The sequence below is a fragment of the Aspergillus sclerotioniger genome, assembly GCF_003184525.1.
Source record: "Aspergillus sclerotioniger CBS 115572 chromosome Unknown BO94scaffold_15, whole genome shotgun sequence".
Taxonomy (NCBI): Eukaryota; Fungi; Ascomycota; class Eurotiomycetes; order Eurotiales; family Aspergillaceae; genus Aspergillus; species Aspergillus sclerotioniger.
Genome location: NW_020291005.1, coordinates 522,993 through 540,520, shown reverse-complemented (window position 1 = coordinate 540,520; position 17,528 = coordinate 522,993). Strand labels below are relative to the sequence as shown.

Here is a 17,528-nt window from a genome sequence, read left to right as displayed (position 1 = left end):
CCTAGTAGCCGTAGAAAATGATGCTCGACGCGAAGATGCAGTAGAAGACGAGATCCAGTCTACCTTTCAGACCGTCCAGGATGAAAACACGCGGTCGCGGCAAGGAGGGTAGGTAAACCAGGACTTTTGCTTTTCGGACAGGGTTGTTCCTTTTCTGTAGCCTATTTGCTCCTCTTTTATCTTCTTATTTTTTTTATTCCGTTTTGTGACTTTTATTTTCCGCACTTCGAACCTGACGAGAGAAGGAAGGGTGAGGAAGAAACGAAAGTCGACGCCGGGTGCTTCGTTTCGGGAGTCGGCGCGTGTTTGGCCGCTTTTTTTTTTCTTTTTTCCGTGCCTTTCCCTCTTTCGCGCTTAGAGAGGACCGTCCAGTGCCAGAGCCCCAGGCAGACAACCCAAGGAACGTCAAGTTCGCTCGACTGCTACCCTCCCGACGACGGTGGGACGGGAATGGTGATTAAAGGGCTAGAAAAAAAGGAAGGTAAAGTAAAAGTAGCGAGATGAATGAACACTAGTGGCGAAGGAAAGAAGAAAGAAAAAGGGAGGGGGGGGTGAGGAAGAAGTGAATACGGGGTTTGGGGGGAAGGGAGTTGGTAGTAGTAAGAGGCTGAGGAGAAGGAGGAGGTGGAGGAAGAAAGAGGAGGCAGAAAGAGGGCCGACCGAGAGAGAGGGAAGGAAGGAAAGGAACCAGCGGGGAAGGGAGAAAGAAGAGTGGCAGTGAATCGGAATACTAGTGAATGAAAAAGAGGAGAACAGAAGAAGGGACAGCGAGCAAGACAGCAAGAAGCAAGCAAGCAAGCAGAGCCGGAGCGAAGGAGGGAACTATTGGAATCATGCGAATCACCAATTCATTCAACCGGGGCGCTCAGTCTCTCCTGGCGAGCAATTCCCGATTCTGCCTTTCCACACGCTGGGCTGAGACGCCCGCCCGTCGCTCAGGCGCTAGCGCTCTTCCTGACTGGCTCGCTTCAGGTCCGCTCTAGTCCCCTCTCGGCTAGCGGGAGGAGGGGCGAATGGACAATTGCGCACCGAGGCATCCTGATTGGTGCCAGCACCCATCCCACCCCCGTGGGTGCCTGAGGACGTGCCATCGTCCATTATCTACTCTCATGGAGGATCTTCAGGAAATGAGCAGACCCTCTTCTAATTATTAATCCCTATCAACACTAACAAATGAACAATCAACAATGATCATCTGACGGGCCTTATCTGATTTAGCGGCGTACCGTCTCCATTCACTATTGTCTCAGCTTGCATGAGCCCAGGCCCATCTTTATCTCTGACAGAGTGCTTCTCAAGGCTCCCTTAGAGTGCTCCGGACGGCAGGGAAGCCCCTGAGCCAATAGTCCCGAGACAACATCGATAAGGTGGCCGTAGGAATGATATTCAGCCAGCATGATGAGGAGTGCACGTACAACAAGTGTGAATCCGTGCACTTTGGCCGACCAATCCACCCTGAACCTGTCTCTGGCTCTGCAGCCTGGCATCCTGCCGATATACGGCCCGGGCCCCAATGCTGATTGGATCAGAACTCCCCGTCATCACGTAACCACCTCTGCTCCAGGCTGCTTACCACAATCTAGGAAATAGGTTGTTCCATCATTGATGGATGCTGGAGATCCCCAGTGCTATCACTGCATGCCATACTATCCAGCTGTCCCACCTGGCAATATTGTCGTTCTTGGGATGACGCAGTGTGGAGCAGGGATCCCCAGTGCTTCTTGAATGTCGTGACCAGGGAGGGTAGGTAACAAAGTTACGAGAACGATATGCAGGTCTATTTCACATTAATGATTCATCGCTAAGGTGTCTGTGCTATTTCCAAGAAAGACAAAATCTGCCTGACACATGTCCAAGGTTGAACATGGCCTATACTTCTCGTAGGCCACCCAAACTTCCTCCGGCATTAAGAGAATACCAACAACATCACCAATCAGCCCGCTTGTGTAGCCAGACTTCGTATTTCGGAATAGTGGAACATGCATTGGGATCTCTGCCTCGGAAGAATTCATGTTGTGTATTCATCGAAGACAGGTGAAGGCATTGTCCAGCATATTAGTGGTAGTGGATTGGACAGTTCATGGGGCCTTGGGCATTTCGTGGGAGCTAGATGGAGGTATTCCAGCCTCGTTGTCCCTGCTGGAGTCAGAATGCCCCAAACTGTCAGGCCGTTTCTCAAGGTCACGTTGGAAACGGGCTTGCTCCTCGTCCGTTGCGTCGGTGAGGTGGACAGCAACTTCTTCGCCGAAGTTTTTCGCAATCTCTTCCAAAGTCAAACGAGCAGTTTCAGGAAAGAAGTAGTAAATCACTGAAGATGGTGCGTCAGAAGAATGAGCATATTTTGAAATAATTGATTCAGCTCACCTGGGATGAAAAAGATTGACCAGCAAATGATAACCAGGTAGAACTTCCACCCAACATTGTCGAACCCTGTGGGGGCAGTTTGAAGAAGAATAATGGTCGCTGTCATTGCAATCTTAGCTAAGCTTGTTTTCCCTCAGACAGTTAACTTACCAGCAAATTGTCCAAACAGTGAGAAGCCCATGCCGATTGGGCGAATCTCCGTAGGGAAAATTTCGGAGACGTACAGATACATTGTCGTATCACAGAAAGTTCTGGACAGGGATAAGTAACTCCAAGGGAAATTTTCGAACAGAGATACGCACCCCTGGAAAGCGAGGTAAAGATATATAAAGAGAATGCCGAATCCATTACCGACGCGGTTCGTGGTACCCGCATACTGTGCAGTCATAGCAGCTAAGCAAGAAGTGGTGATAATGATTCCGATGAAGCCTGTGATATACATCTTTCGGCGTGAGTTTACCCTGTCGTGAAGCCAGGCACCAAGAGGGTTATAAATAAGCCCTGAAAAATGCCACTGTTAGCATATTCTCTTAATATTGAGATAACCCAAGCTTACCAGCGGTTGTTAGCCAGACGGCGCTCAGCAGCAGTGGCATACCGCCTGTCATCCCGAGATTCTCATAGAGAAGAACAGCGTAGTTGTTCTACACGGCGTAAGTGGCTAGAGGATAGACGATACTGAGAAGGGCTAAACTCACTATGATGAGAGGCCCACCAAATTCCGCTCCCCATTGAGTCAGAAACCCGATAGCCATGCGCTTTCTGTACGACTTCTTCTTCAGAACGGCTGCCCATACGTTGCCATAGGTAGCCAGTCTTTCACCCTCCAGACGAATTTGTTCGGCCGTCTGATAATATTCCTCCTTGGCAACCAAATTGTTGGGGTCATCTGGCGATTGGCGAAGTCGCTCTAGAACCATTTTAGCTTCCTCGTGCATTCCCTTACTGATCAGCCAGCGCGGGGAGCGAGGAAGCCACGGCGACCCTAGAAGTAGGATAAGAGGTGGCAAGCACTGGAGACAAAGTGGGAAACGCCAGCCAAAGGTGCCTAGCTTGTTCTCTGCGAAGTAGCATGCATAGCCAACCCACCCAGCAAGCATGTAACCGAAGACGAGAAAAATGGCATGGTGTCCGACAAGCCATCCTCGGCGGAAGGCACTGGACATTTCAGAAAGGTACATTGGACAAACAGTCACAAGAATTCCGATCCCTAGACCGCATACAAAGCGACCAGCCTGGAACATCCTAGGTATTGTTAGCGAGGACACATGCAATGATAGAATCATTGTGACGCACTTGAGTGAATTGGAACCTCCTTGAAGAGCTCCTCCGAACATGGCTAAGAAAGCACCCAGCTGGATATTACGCTTGCGGCCGAAAAAATCACACGACCACATTATGAAGAGTGCCCCAACCGCACCCCCAGCACTAAAGACGCCATTCGCAGTAGAGATCACAGGGGTTGTGATCGAGGCATATCCTGGTTCGCCATCTGCGGGAAGATCGAAGTATGTATACCATCCCGGCTGACCGATAGTACTTGAAATAATCGAGGTGCAGTAGCCATAGGTCTAATCAACGAGCATGTTAGACCACATCGTCTGCGAATGGAAGAGAGGGAAGCACGAGTACTAACCATCGACCCAACGGCAACAAAAATTGTGACCAGCCTGTTATAAGTACTGGTCTGAGACCCGAACGTCCCCATTTTGAACTAGTGGTCTGTTCTCAAGATTGAGTGTAGATCGAAGCCCATGTGGGAAGGAAAAAGAAATTTAACCAGAGAGAAGCGCAAACAGGTTAACCTGCACGTTGCATTAGGTGAAACGAGATCTTGCAAGCCACAGAAATCAATCTCGATCACGTAACACCCCAGAGTACCACGTCCAGGATTCCAGGAAAGGATGAGGGAAAAAAGAGGCGGAAGGAATGCTGGGTAGATATGAGAGAGTTGAGCAGCCCCGTGTACGACAGCACAAGCCGGCACACCAGTTTAAGTAGGACATCTTTATCAACGCACCAGCGACCCGAGAAACAGGCTTCTCGGCGCAAGACACATGCTGCACTAGTCTCATTAGCTCGTGGGAGCTTTCAAGCTTTCCCTTGAGTACTATACTTCGTTTCTGCGAGTGGTTGAGTGGAGTCAAGGAGGAGGGGGGGCCCACCAGCCAACGGAATGACGGCTGCACAACCTCCAGGCTGAAGGAGCATGGTGGTCGGCCACTATCCGACCATTCCTTTCGCTCTAGCTCAGGGGATGGAAGCGAAAGCTGATGCATTGTAACATGGTGAGTTCCACGGTGCCGTTGCCTCGCTGACCTGACAAACGGTCCTGCCGAAAGGGGACGGCCACTAAGCCTCTTTGGGGTCTCCCGCCCTGTCACTTCCCTTTTTTTCCCTATTTTTCTTCTCGGTACGTACGTTACCGTTATGTATGTCGGTAAGTATGTTTTGCTGCCCACTTAAGGTTCTCCTTCCCCCACCACCATCTGGTTCATTCATCGCCATGACATCCAGTTTAGGTTGACTTTGGCTGCGATCCGTTTCCCGATCAGCCCATGGCCAGCCTGGATTTCCCGTGTCTACCACTGTGGACTGACCGGGTAGCATGTCAGGTGGGAGCATGACAGGCAGACAGGCCGGTCGTGTTGGTAAAGTAACTCCGGCCCATATTCCGGGTGTCCGGGGGCCACCTTTTCGGCGGAGTTGAAATTAGTTGCCTTATCTGCTCGACGGACTACATTGGGTTTGTGGGTTCGAAATATGGAAGAGATTTTCATCGAGGGTGGCGTGCACGAGCAGCATGGGTGCAATAAGTGCATATTAGGTGCGGAGTCCCAGAGGTGTTAGCCCGGGACTCCATCGCGACTATCCATGAACTTATCCCCTTAGTGCCACCAGTTGTCTCTGCTACGACCAACGGCGTCGCGTCGTCTACACGCCAACCTGCCTTTCCCCTCCGCCTCCCCAATTGAGGTCGGTACCAATTACAGAATCCCCTTGCAGCAGGCTACATAAGCAGGGAGACTACTGCCCGGTGGCACATTCTTGAGCGCACACTACGTGTAGCTGGTTGCCTATCATTGTTGATAGTTCCTGTCATCTCACAAATTATTGAATTCCTGTTCCTGTAGTTCCGACTACCCACCTACCTCATACTTTATAACATGCCAGACAACCAGTCGCCTTTCGATGTACCGTTCGACGAATTACCAAATCCAAAGCAAGTATGGGTTGGAGAGCCAGGAAGCCACGAGGAAGGATTAGGGAAGCTGGCCATTTTGACTCCGGAGGTGGTAGCCAAGGCTGCTGCAACTGAAATCAAGACTGGCCGGCGAGTGACAATGGGATGGGAACTGACCAAGTTGGATTATCCTAATTTGAATCGTCAGCCATGTCATCATCAGATCGTCCCGCTGCTGGGTGGAGTGGCCTTTGATGATATCTTTACAATGAATCCTCGTAGGTTCCATGCTATTCCCACCATTGCTTATAGTTCCCCCTCCCAGTGCTAACCATTTGTTAGAACAGAGTAGCCAGTGGGATGGTCTGCGACATTTCTCGCAAACAGTTGACGGCCAACCCGAGCGTGTGTTCTATGGAGGGACGAAGGCCGAGGAGATCACCGACCGGAAGAACGATCGGATCGGCTTACAACATTGGGCGCGGGAGGGCATCGCTGGTAGGGCTCGACTTTCGTTCGATGATCACTCTGTCAGCACAGACAACTAATTGCTATGGCGCACGCTGTGATAGGTCGCGGGGTATTGGTCGACTATGCCACATGGGCAGAGAAAAAAGGCATAAGATATAGCACATTTTCGACGCATCAAATCCGCCTTTCCGATATTGAAGAGATTGCCAAGGAATGTGGCATTGTCTTTCAAAAGGGGGACATACTTTTTGTCCGCATTGGGGTGACCAAAGAATGGGACACAGTTATGACCGATGATCAGAAGCGGCAATACGCTGGTAACCCGAACCCCGAGCACGCCGGGGTCGAGGCGACTACAGACATGTTGCGATGGCTCTGGAATACTGGGTTCGCCGCAATCGCCAGCGATGCAATCAGCTGGGAGGTGAGATTCCCATCTGAGCTCCGCGTAATGTATAAACTGACATATTGCAGGTTTACCCGCCCCAGTCACCTGATGTGTTCTTGCATGAATATGTGCTTGCAGGTTGGGGTATGCCAATCGGTACGTTGGCCCGTAAAACTCGTAATGCGAAGCCGGTTATGCTGACTATATTGGATATGATAGGGGAGCTATTTGATCTAGAAGCACTGTCGCGAACTTGCCAAGATCTTCAGCGCTGGTCTTTCTTTATTGCTTCCGTTCCCCTGAACATGCCGGGAGGGGTGTCCTCGCCTCCTAATATCATGGCTATCTTCTAAAGTACACATGGTATGCAGGGATTAATCTTTCAACAATGCTTTGCATCGTTGTCGGGTCACTTGCATATGACAATCATGGGGGACGGAATACATCTCCGATTTCCGTGCCCGCATGTACCTACCTCCTATCTAGTACCTGGGAGTGGTAGCTACCTACATATTGGAAACCCGAGCACGGAGATTATCAACATACACTCGTACAGCCATTATCCCATTGTTGAGGTGAAAAAAAGCAAACAAAAAGTGGGGTACATACTGTACAGTAAAATGACAAAACAAAACAGAAGAAAAACCACGTCTGTATGTAATGGGTCAGCGAAAATATCGTTCATATTATCGGCGACTCTCAAAATCAGCCGTTTACTAATTTTCCACGTTGACAAGATTATCTCTGACTACTCAATAACCTCATTAGTAGTGCTTTACATAGTAGAAGGAAGTGGTAGTATCTGTGACAGAACTGCTATTGGCGGACCAAATCCCAGTCAGGATCTGGCACCGTACCATACTCCATAGTACTATCAGAAGCTAAGTACTAGGTAATGCAGCCCGCTTTTCCCAAACAACACAACGAATCTACGATCAGCGCTTGCCAGTCATCCCCGACTCCACTAGGATGGAAACACAGAAAAGGAACAAAACCCGCATACGGCGCACTGAGCTCCAGAGCCTGAATGGTTGGGGGCATACGTGTCTCGCTCGAGCAGGTCTCTTGCAGAAGGAAGAAGAGGATGCGGAAAGATACCATAATCCATTACTTGACTTTCTGACAGCAGTGACACCATGACGATCTCTCTGGCTGTCGACCGGAGAGATTCAGTTTCCCATGTGACCAGGCCTATCTACCACGCGTAATAGGGGACAGAACATACGCATGTCTCCACCTCAGTCGATAGTGTGATCTTTTGCCTTCCATATCTCAGAGTAACGTTTGCTGATCTCTACCTAGGCCATTGTGACACTGTGACACCAGACAACGCGTTACGTGAAGGATTCCCAGAGGATTTTTTTTCGCTCAAGACCATCAATCCGGGTGAATTTTCTGCACCGTACTTATGATGTCTCCAGCTAGCTAGCCCTGGAGAGAGGAGCCAATTAACCCTAGTAATGTAAAGCAAGACCTACTATGCCGGGGAAGGCAGGATTGTCGCTCCTTACCCCACCACAAGTAACAGCGTTGGATCCGCACGGGCATTAGGTTCTCCCAACGGACTCCACTTGCCGTCCGCCGTCCGCCATCCGGCACCCCACATCGTCCCGGACGTGGCTGGATGTATGGATTACCTATGCCTTACCGATACGGTATGAAACTGTAAGCCTGCCGGCTGGCTGTATGCGCGGTACTTTACCCGCGAGGGATGATGGATCACACTTGAGCGTGGCTTTCGATCGACGTCTCGCCGTCCCCATTCTCTTACCCGGCCACCTCAATAATTGTGATGGCTTCACGGCATCCAACGCCAGAGTACTCCCTGCACAGAAAAGGGCGTTTGCTCCTGTTGATCGTACCCTGAAACCAAACGTCCCATGTCTGATTGCATTACATGGGTTTCGCTCCACAGCAAACTGCAACATGTGAGTCTTCGGCTGGGCAGCGAGTTTTGAAACCCACCATACATATTAGTGCATCCACTTGAGTCCAACGCGAAGACTTAGTCACCTCCAGTCCAGACCTAAACGGGTTTGAGGCACTTAAATCGACTGTACGAGTATATCCACTCTCGGCTCGGAGCGACGGAGGATATCCCTAATGAGAAATACTTCAATGCCATTGATTAGACGGCCTCAACCGCTTGGCAAGATCGTCAGCTATGGAGCCTTGGTATCCCTGAAGCCTTTTCTCGCAAATGGTAAAGTTGATTGATTAGTCGTACTTTTCCAGGGCACCCCTGTCAGGCTGTCAGTCGCTAATTGAGAACCCGTCGCAGGATGACCAACGAAGGAAGATGGTTAATTTAATTTGGCCACACGCTATCACCCTCAGGGGGGTACAAGTTCAGTCTAAATAAAAACACAAGGGCTTTAGAAAGGGCGAATCGGAGAGCTTTAATGTCCGCGATGTATCGTCCATAATTGATGTGTCAGGAGTCTGGATCCAAACTTTTGTTGTGATTCGTTTTAAAGCGGACGTGAGCCCAGACTGCTGGAATCTGTCCTATTCTTTGCCCTCTGAATGGAAGTGCGTGCGCACGATCTACCTATCGCTAAGATGCTCACGGAGTTGTTTGGACGAGATGATGTCGATGCAACAGGTAGGCATATTGACAAGTCGGTTCAGAAATGGAATTTGGCGACGCAAATAATATGCATTTCTGCTATGACAATTTTCTTCGGGCTGCGCTCATTCACACGCTTGGTTATAATGGACGGCTATAGAAAAGAAGATTGTAAGTCTTACAGAAAGCCCGTGATGGTCAATGCTGATAAACCCCAAGGGCCTTGTCTAGGTGCTTGGGTAAGATTTCTCGATCTGCTTGATAGAAATGCATGCTCATGCTGTTCGACTATCAGTTTCTAGGTGTCTGCTACTCAATTATTGCGCTGATCAGTGAGTATATTCTGAAAGTCTTGGGGATTTTACTGAGCAGGTCCAGTGGGTCATTTTGGAGGCGGACTTCATTATGATGATGTACCTATATCGCATCGCATACCATTCGAAAAGGTACGTGAGATGCGCCTTTTCCAGCATCTCGTTCTGCGGTGTTAACATGTCTAGACGGTGTACGTGACAATGGTTATGTATGGCCCGACCGCATTTTTGACGAAGTTGTCCCTTCTATGGATTATTGCACGAGTATTCAGCCCTTATCGCAAAACCGTTATATTCATCTACGTTTTCCTGGCAGTTATGCTTGCCTACTATATCCCGGCCGTCATCGTCAAGATCCGGATTTGTGACCCAATATCAAAGTTCTGGGCCCCTGACACGGAGGGATCATGCTTGAATCAGACATCGATCATCCTTGCCGATGCGGTTGTCAGTGTTGTTAGCGACATAGCTATCCTCATTCTTCCCTTGCCTCTGACTTTGGGTTTACAATTGCCTCTCAAGAAGAAGATGAGGGTCATTGGTATTTTGGGAGCCGGAGGACTAGCGTGTGCATCGAGTGTTATCCGGCTGGTCCTCATTGTTGTGACGGGACAGTCAAAGGATGCGACGCTAGCTTTTATGCGCATCAACATGTTTGGGTACGGCTGCTTATCCAGATCACGCCACTGAATTGCCATACTAACACTTAATCTCCCGACAGAAACGCTGAAATAGCAATTGGGGTTATCTGTACCTGCTTACCCGCCCTTTCAGCTCTAGCCACTCATACCCACCGCGAGTACCTGAGCAACAGAGACACGAGTCATAAGAATACCAACAGCTCACAATACGAGCTCAGCAAAGTCAAGAACAGCCGACCCAGTCGCACCCCGATGACCTTGACGGAGATTGAATCGGATCAGGATATCCTCATCCCCAATGCTCAAGAAGCGCCAAGGATCGAGACGACGGTACGAGGCGACCCAGACCGACGGAAGAACGAAGAGCCTATGGGCATCATGCGGACAGTGGATGTGTCGACCACTGTGACAACGCGATACGTCGAGAATGAATGATTGGCAAATGCGTGCTGGTATGACGGCGTTCTGGTAGCATGGTTATTTTGGGCTTCGGGTGATTTCCTCGAACATTCGGCTAGGTGTTCTGTTGACATCGATGCATATGTATAGCGTATATACCTATAATGACAATGGGGCTAGTGTCCTTCATCTTTGAAGTGCTATTCAATGTTGGTAAACAGTCAGATGATGGCTGGGCGCGTTCCGGTGTCTGCGAGGAGATACGCGTGAGCCTCGCACGTTATTGCGTCAATTGAGTAGCAATGCCGAAGATTTGGACCCACAATATGCCGCAAAGCTTGTCTGATCATGACAATGCTTAGCAAAGGTTCCATGGCGTGATGATGAAACATGGGGGCTGGCGGTGCCTGAGACGGGACACGATGACGTCACGTCTCAATGGGGACAGTAGGGCACTTCCTTGGGGTTGGCTTGTCACGAGATCGCTGCCGCAAGTTGCCGCCATCACAAAACAAGGAACTTTGGCTTCTGGGATGATGCTTTGTCATGGCTGCGACCCTTCAACGGGCTTCTTTGTCTTTCGGGACTATCTTCCATCTCATGGATGGCAATTTGAACGATTCAAACCCTCTTACCTTGATGTACCCTCCATGTTCACCGCCGCGAATATGAACCGTTAACCCAGCCTCTTTTCAGCACCTTGCATCTTTCCTTTCGTCTAGAAGCCATACATCAGTCTTGGCAGTGGTGCCTGTATAGCATCAGGTCAGATATGGATGAAAACAAAGTTGGACCTCGCGGCACGGAGAAGAAGTCGCTTGGGGAAAGGCTCCGAAGTCACTTTCACCCAAGGCCCGCGGAAGATGACGGACCACAAGACTGGTGGGTTGCCTCTACCGCAATTCCACTAATAGCAGCTACATCGGCGCCTTTAGCGAACCTCATGTCCATCATTGCACTTGTGATGCCGTGGAAGAGCAAACTTCTCGGCCGGACCGACTCATCCGGTGCTCAAGCGCAGGAACTGCTGACAGATCCCCGGTGGTGAGTATCAACCACAGTGATATAGATGGACAGAGCTAAGTCTACCAGGTGCATAGGCCTCAACGCTACGTCAATTGCATGTGGGATTGCGGGCAATATTTTTCTGCTGTTCAACTTTACGCGGACTATGCGGTATATCATAGCCTTGCCCGCATCGATCATCCTCTGGTGCATATCTACGGCTATTCTGATCGGTATAACGATTGCCGTGCATGTCTATGACAGTCCAGTATCGCCTGATGAGACCTACTCCCAGGCATACTGGAGTGCGGTCATTGCAGCAGCCCTATATTTCTTCCTTACCATCATCCTGATGATCAACATGTGGGGATACGTTCGCGGGCATTATCCGCAATATTTTGCTCTGACCGACGGCCAGAGAACACTGATATTGCAGACCACTGCATTCGTGGTGTGGTTGCTGATAGGCGCGGCAATCTTCCACGCAGTCATTGACATATCATTTGCAGATGCACTCTATTTCTCAGACGTCACAATCCTGACACTGGGTTATGGCGACATCACTCCTCCAACCTCCGTTGGGAAAGGCCTCGTGTTCCCCTATGCTGTGATGGGCATTATCATACTGGGTCTCGTGGTAGGGAGTATTCATGACTTTGCCCGGGAACTGCAATACGATAATGTCGTGCGAAAGCATGTCGAAAGGAAGCGACAAGCAACGATCCAGCACTCCATTTCCATAGAGCCAGGTGCAGAGGCGGCACATTTTGATTACCAGCCAAAGCACTTACGAAGATCCGGCATGCGAAGCACTATCGACGCATTTTCTCTCGTAGGTCGACCAAAGGCTCTTATTATGAGAGAAGAAAAGGACCGATTCGATGCCATGCGCGCGATCCAATACGAAACTGTCCTTTTTCGTCGGTGGTACAACCTGATCCTAAGTCTCATCATGTTTGGAATAGTCTGGACGTGCGGTGCCGTCGTCTTCTGGAAGCTGGAGGATATCACATATTTCCAAGCATTATACTTCGGGTTTTGCTCCCTCCTTACAATCGGATATGGGGATTTCACACCTACCACCAATGCAGCAAGGCCTTTCTTTATCGTCTGGTCCCTCATTTCCATCCCCACCATGACAGTCCTCATCTCCGAGATGAGCGACACTATCGTCCTCGCATTCAAGCATGCCACCAACGTTGTCGCTGACTGGACCGTCCTCCCGCATTCGGGGAAATACAGGAACTTCCTCCGCAGGTTCCCAGCTATATACGCTGCTCTCCAACGTCACGAAGAAAACAGACGAGTCGCTCAAGGGTTTCACGTCGGTGTGGACAATGCAGAAAACGGAACTAAACATCCACACCACGACCCAGAGCATCCCCCCGCAAGATCGATCGAAGATCTCGCCAGCGAGCCCGACACAGCCACAGCGTCAGGGGCTGCATCCTCAGGCTTCCAACTCGCCCAACAGCTTGCGTACGCGATCCAGAGAACAACCAGGGATGTCGTTGCGGGAGAACCGAAAAGATATAGCTACGAAGAGTGGGTAGAGTTCACGCGGCTCATTCGATTCACTGATCCCAGTCCCGACGGAGTGGACGTCCACGAGGACGAGTACGGGATCCTCAACTGGGACTGGATCGGCAAAACGAGTCCAATGCTAGCGACGCAGACCGAGCCAGAATGGGTTCTGAATCGACTCTGCGAGAGTCTGATTCGGTATATCGATATTCAGGCACGGAATGCAAGCAAGACGAGGGAAGAGGACGAGCCGACATTAAAGAAGCAGAGGGAGATAAAATTCCAGGATGAATGACCAACCCTAACCCTTCATGTACATACATACATACATACATACTTCTTCACCTGTGTCTATAAGTTTTTTGAGATATAAATGTGGCATTTAATCTACACGAAACATGTACCCATCTCACAGAAAGAGCCCGATTAGATACCCCTCCTGCATAGATATCACAGACAGGGATCCCTTATCTACATAGTATCTCAGTCCAATACAGCCACTTACCTTACCCATTACTTACTCACCTATCACTCCACCTACCGCAACCCCCCCTCCAACCCCTCCCAGATCTATACTACCGCAGATCCTCGGCCATCCGGACTTCCTCCCGTGCCGTGCCCCGGGCCGTTACACACCACACACCACACCCCCTCCCTTGGTTCTTTAGGTTCGTATCTCCGCACGTCAACCAACCAACCAACCAAGGATCTACCTTCATACCCCTACCCCTCTTCCAGCGCAGCATCCGTCCGTCGTACAGATCACCCCCTTCAAGTTCTTAAGCGGGGTAACCACGTCCCAGCTACATATATCTATTAACTTCTTATTTGTCTGGCCGGTCGTACCTACCTACCTTATTCAAATCTCACTATATCGAACGTTCCCCTGTCGACGACAAATATCCAGCGCACCTACAGAAAAAAATGACCAAAGTACTCGTTCCCGGATCCCGGTTGGAGGGGAAAGTCACTATTGTTACGGGTTTGTTTTCGTTTTCGTTTTTTTTTTTTCTTCCGCTTTCTGTCTGTGATCACGGTTATTTATGTACAACATGAAACCAAATATACTACAAGAGCACTGATTAATGTGTGTGTGGGTGTGTGTGTGTATACAGGAGCCGGATCCGGTTTCGGCGCCGCCATCGCGCAACGGTTCGCCTCCGAAGGGGCTAAAGTTATCATCGCGGATATTAGTCCCGAAGGGGGACAGAAGACCGCGGCTCAGGATCCCGAGAACCTCGTGTTTGAGCAAATGGATGTGACTAAGGCGGAGGATTGGAGTCGGGTGGTGGAACGGGCGTTTTCGCAGTTCGGGAGGTTGGATGTGTTGGTGAATAATGCGGGGGTGACGTATCGGAATAAGGTATATGCTCGATTTCTTTTGCTGTTTTTTTGAATGATTTTGGTGGTATGTGGAGTTGGATTGGCTGATGTGTGTATAGCCGACGGTGGAAGTCACCGAGGAGGAGTGGGAACAGGTGTTCAATGTGAATGTGAAGGGGATTTTCTTGGGCAGTCGGGCGTTTGTGACTCGGGTGATTGAGCAGGGGCAGGGAGGGTCGATAATTAATATCTCGTCAACGGGGGCGGCGAGACCCCGGCCGGGGTTGGTGTGGTATAATGCGTCCAAGGGGGCGGTGTCGAATGTATGTGAACAGGTCTATTTTTCAGCTTGTTCTCTGTGGTGGGGGTTCGATGCTAATTATATTAGGCGACCAAGGGTCTGGCGGCTGAGTATGGCCCGCATAATATCCGGGTGAATTCGGTCTGTCCTCTTCTGTCGGCTACGCCGTTGTTCAGCCTGTTCACGGGGATGCCAGATACGCCAGAGAACCGGGAGAAGTTTATTGGGAATGTGCCGCTGGGTCGGCTCACGGAGGCGGACGACGTCGCGAATATGTGTCTGTATCTGGCTAGCGATGAGGGTCGCTTCATCAATGGGACGGAGATGATCATCGATGGTGGGAAGTGTATCTAGTCTGCGAAGGCCGATGAAAACGGGTGCTATGCACAATGATTTCCTGGCTGGTGATCTGCATTTCGAGTTAGTTGCTCTGGCAGTCAATGAATGCTGAAAAAGCACGGTGTTTCTCGGTACTTACCATAGTTATGTCCAAGCAGACGGATCAAACAATGAAAAGTCCTCTTCCAACAAGCCCATCATATGCTGGTTTCCTGAAAACCAGTTCCCTAATTGGCTGGTCTGGGGCATTGCTCCAGCATAATGACCCTCCGTTGTGCCCCTCATCTCCCCAGACATCGACTCCGAAGGAACAGGGGCGGATGTCCATGGGACATCACTGTCGTCAGTCGACATCGGTGCCAATCCAAGCGCGCTCAGATACACGTCGAACTCCTGACCGACAGACGCTAAGTCTTGGTCCTCTTTAGCCTGCGCTTGTTCTTTTGCCTCGATGTACAGCCTAGCAACATTGCTGAGAACCTGACATAGCTGATACAATTTCGTGATTGCTTCAGAGAGGGAACAGTTGGGCTGCAAAGAAGCCACAAAGTCTTCTAGCCGAGCGAGATCTTCCCATGATGAAACGGCGATTGCGTGGCAGAAGATTACTATAAAGGGAACAAAGGGTGCATAGAGGATTGTCCTGGAAAGCGGCGTGTTAGAATGACACAGTGGATGAATGCCTGCAGCTTACCAGTGAAAGTACGCAGCCTTGATATGTTCGTTCATCTCCTTGACATCCGTCATGCACTTCTGATGCTCCTCAAGGGCTGACCGGGCCGTTTCAATACATTCATAGATGAACGTGCCTTGTGCTCCTTGTGGGGGAATGGCCCGGTATATCAGAGCCAAAACTGACAGGCGAGCAACTTTGTCAGATCTGAAGAAAACTTCATCGACAACGGACAGCTTCGTGTCAAATTTGATTTCCTAGCCGATATTAGAATTGTAACGGACGAATTTCCAAGGGTACGGACCTCAAACGGCTTCATGACCATCTGCTGCATCTCAGAAGCTAGCTGGCGAGCACGAGAGATCCTTTCGCTTTCCGGTTGCGCTAAAGCCGTAGGGCTGTAAAGCAACTCGTAAATTTTCCCTTGGATTGTGGCGAGTTTCACCCACAACGGGTAGATCTTCTTGAATGGCTCGTTTATTCCGGTCATATCGAGGGCTTCCAGCGAGGTGATGTCGTAGTCCTGGATGGTTGAGGCACGCCCCAACCGCAAGGAGACTGCCTTGTCAAGAATATAGATTGTCCAAAAGAGCATATTTCCCTGGGCAGCTTTGCTGTCCTTTTCTAGAAAGGGTGACCGATGGTATCCGAGCGTTTGGCATAGGCGGAAGGCCGTTGACGTCAACGTCATTGCGAAGGATGGCTTTGACATTTCAATAGCATATACAGCCTTGACAATTGTCAGTATCATGTAAAATTGGGGTAAGTTGCAGTTCTTACCCCTAAAGCAAGCGCTTCGATGTTTTCAGTCTTCGCGGGCATCAAAAGGCTCAAGTTGGCCAAAGCGGTTTCGAGGTTGACCTGACAAAGTTTCAGATGCCTTACATACTCATCTCTGATACCTCCATCCTTTATTGTGGATATAAAGTCGCCGATCAGGTAGTAAAGAGCTCCATTAATCACTATGAAGGTGGCATCCGAGTAATCTTCCGTGGCAAAGTACACCTCGCGGCATTTCTCTGTCAGCCGCTGGATTGTAAGGAAAGGAAAGTATGTTTGTAGAGTATTAGGTTCGCCTGGAAGCACATTAGTGAGGCAAGCTGATGGAATGTCACGTATCAGGAACTACCTTGGTACTTCCGCAGGAGAATAAGAACCACTTGCACCGGCGGCAAGGATAACTCCTGCAATCCCGAGCCAGGTATGGCCTTCTGATTCGGGAACCGGACTTGACGGGGTGGCGACTGTGTCTGGTGATCTTGCATGCTGACCATTTGCCTCAACGAAGCCAGAGCAGTGCTAATCTTTGGCGTTGATATCTGGAGCGCGTTGCGTGACACGGCTGTCTCCAGGAACTCCCTGGCGTATGCAGAATGAGCTGTGAGAGACGAATTGCCTTCAAAGGCGGGGGTAGACTCATGCTGGTCCAAAGCAGCAGTGGCGTTGCTATAATTGGCAGTGGATGGGCTTATTTGCCTGGACAGAGGTGTGGAATGATAGCATGGCTCCGTAGGACCCTTGGCACTAGATCTAAGTTCCAGAAGAATGCGCTCGATGTTACCCAGGCGTTCTTCGATGAGATCAATCTTCTTTTCACTGCACCAGGTCAGTTGACTCGAAGAGTATGCCCGCCATACATACTACTGGCTTGATATCAAAACGCGCTTCCGTGGCTCCGGAGGCTTCTGGCCTGCACCGGTTGAGCGGCAGAGGATCTGGGAGCTGCGGCAATTGGAGCAGGGAGATCGCTTGTCGCAGCGTATCTAGTGGGAGGGGATATATTATATCAACTACCATCCACCAAGGGGAAGCCACGTCAATTACCTTTCTGAGGCGGCATTGATCACACTGGCGTTGGTCAGCATTGTGCAGTCAAGCGGGGGACTATGATATGGCATGTGGTGCAACGCGAACTTACCGCACGCCTGACCACCGACTCCCTATCACTCTCGGGTCCCTCGGGCTCCATCTAGTTAAGCTTCTCAAATAATGGGTCTTGGTAGCGCCTGTATCGGTTCCTCCACAGTCGAGCA

At 50.2% G+C, this 17,528-nt stretch overlaps 6 protein-coding genes across 6 annotated transcripts; 4 read left to right on the top strand and 2 right to left on the bottom strand.

Annotated features, from left to right (window-relative positions):
- Positions 1 to 2,058: 2,058 nt before the first annotated feature.
- On the bottom strand, positions 2,059 to 4,189 carry BO94DRAFT_84651 (putative MFS sugar transporter). The gene is made up of 8 exons (XM_025617704.1): positions 4,001 to 4,189; positions 3,661 to 3,935; positions 3,063 to 3,609; positions 2,921 to 3,008; positions 2,667 to 2,865; positions 2,515 to 2,615; positions 2,365 to 2,463; positions 2,059 to 2,308 (listed from the first exon to the last, which is right to left on the bottom strand). Exons 1-8 carry the CDS (start codon positions 4,070 to 4,072, stop codon positions 2,079 to 2,081), a joined length of 1,611 nt encoding a protein of 536 aa, XP_025467093.1. The 5' UTR covers positions 4,073 to 4,189; the 3' UTR covers positions 2,059 to 2,078.
- A 959-nt stretch (positions 4,190 to 5,148) lies between these two features.
- On the top strand, positions 5,149 to 7,044 carry BO94DRAFT_517688 (uncharacterized protein). Its single transcript, XM_025610004.1, has 5 exons — positions 5,149 to 5,826; positions 5,891 to 6,046; positions 6,121 to 6,443; positions 6,494 to 6,563; positions 6,627 to 7,044. Exons 1-5 carry the CDS (start codon positions 5,532 to 5,534, stop codon positions 6,758 to 6,760), a joined length of 978 nt encoding a protein of 325 aa, XP_025467092.1. The 5' UTR covers positions 5,149 to 5,531; the 3' UTR covers positions 6,761 to 7,044.
- A 1,651-nt stretch (positions 7,045 to 8,695) lies between these two features.
- BO94DRAFT_84629 (putative integral membrane protein) lies at positions 8,696 to 10,683 on the top strand. The gene is made up of 6 exons (XM_025617703.1): positions 8,696 to 9,147; positions 9,196 to 9,215; positions 9,272 to 9,308; positions 9,355 to 9,422; positions 9,477 to 9,949; positions 10,012 to 10,683. Exons 1-6 carry the CDS (start codon positions 8,934 to 8,936, stop codon positions 10,364 to 10,366), a joined length of 1,167 nt encoding a protein of 388 aa, XP_025467091.1. The 5' UTR covers positions 8,696 to 8,933; the 3' UTR covers positions 10,367 to 10,683.
- A 185-nt stretch (positions 10,684 to 10,868) lies between these two features.
- On the top strand, positions 10,869 to 13,238 carry BO94DRAFT_566312 (potassium channel family protein). The gene is made up of 2 exons (XM_025614546.1): positions 10,869 to 11,374; positions 11,423 to 13,238. Exons 1-2 carry the CDS (start codon positions 11,103 to 11,105, stop codon positions 13,152 to 13,154), a joined length of 2,004 nt encoding a protein of 667 aa, XP_025467090.1. The 5' UTR covers positions 10,869 to 11,102; the 3' UTR covers positions 13,155 to 13,238.
- A 304-nt stretch (positions 13,239 to 13,542) lies between these two features.
- Positions 13,543 to 14,880, top strand: BO94DRAFT_493264 (short chain dehydrogenase). Its single transcript, XM_025609196.1, has 4 exons — positions 13,543 to 13,841; positions 13,975 to 14,222; positions 14,302 to 14,505; positions 14,571 to 14,880. Exons 1-4 carry the CDS (start codon positions 13,784 to 13,786, stop codon positions 14,835 to 14,837), a joined length of 777 nt encoding a protein of 258 aa, XP_025467089.1. The 5' UTR covers positions 13,543 to 13,783; the 3' UTR covers positions 14,838 to 14,880.
- An 86-nt stretch (positions 14,881 to 14,966) lies between these two features.
- On the bottom strand, positions 14,967 to 17,464 carry BO94DRAFT_466892 (putative C6 transcription factor; the record flags this gene model as incomplete). Its single annotated transcript, XM_025608185.1, has 8 exons — positions 14,967 to 15,465; positions 15,517 to 15,752; positions 15,800 to 16,225; positions 16,276 to 16,571; positions 16,625 to 17,091; positions 17,137 to 17,258; positions 17,320 to 17,343; positions 17,414 to 17,464. 8 exons carry the CDS (start codon positions 17,462 to 17,464, stop codon positions 14,967 to 14,969), a joined length of 2,121 nt encoding a protein of 706 aa, XP_025467088.1.
- Between the last annotated feature and the right edge of the window lie 64 nt (positions 17,465 to 17,528).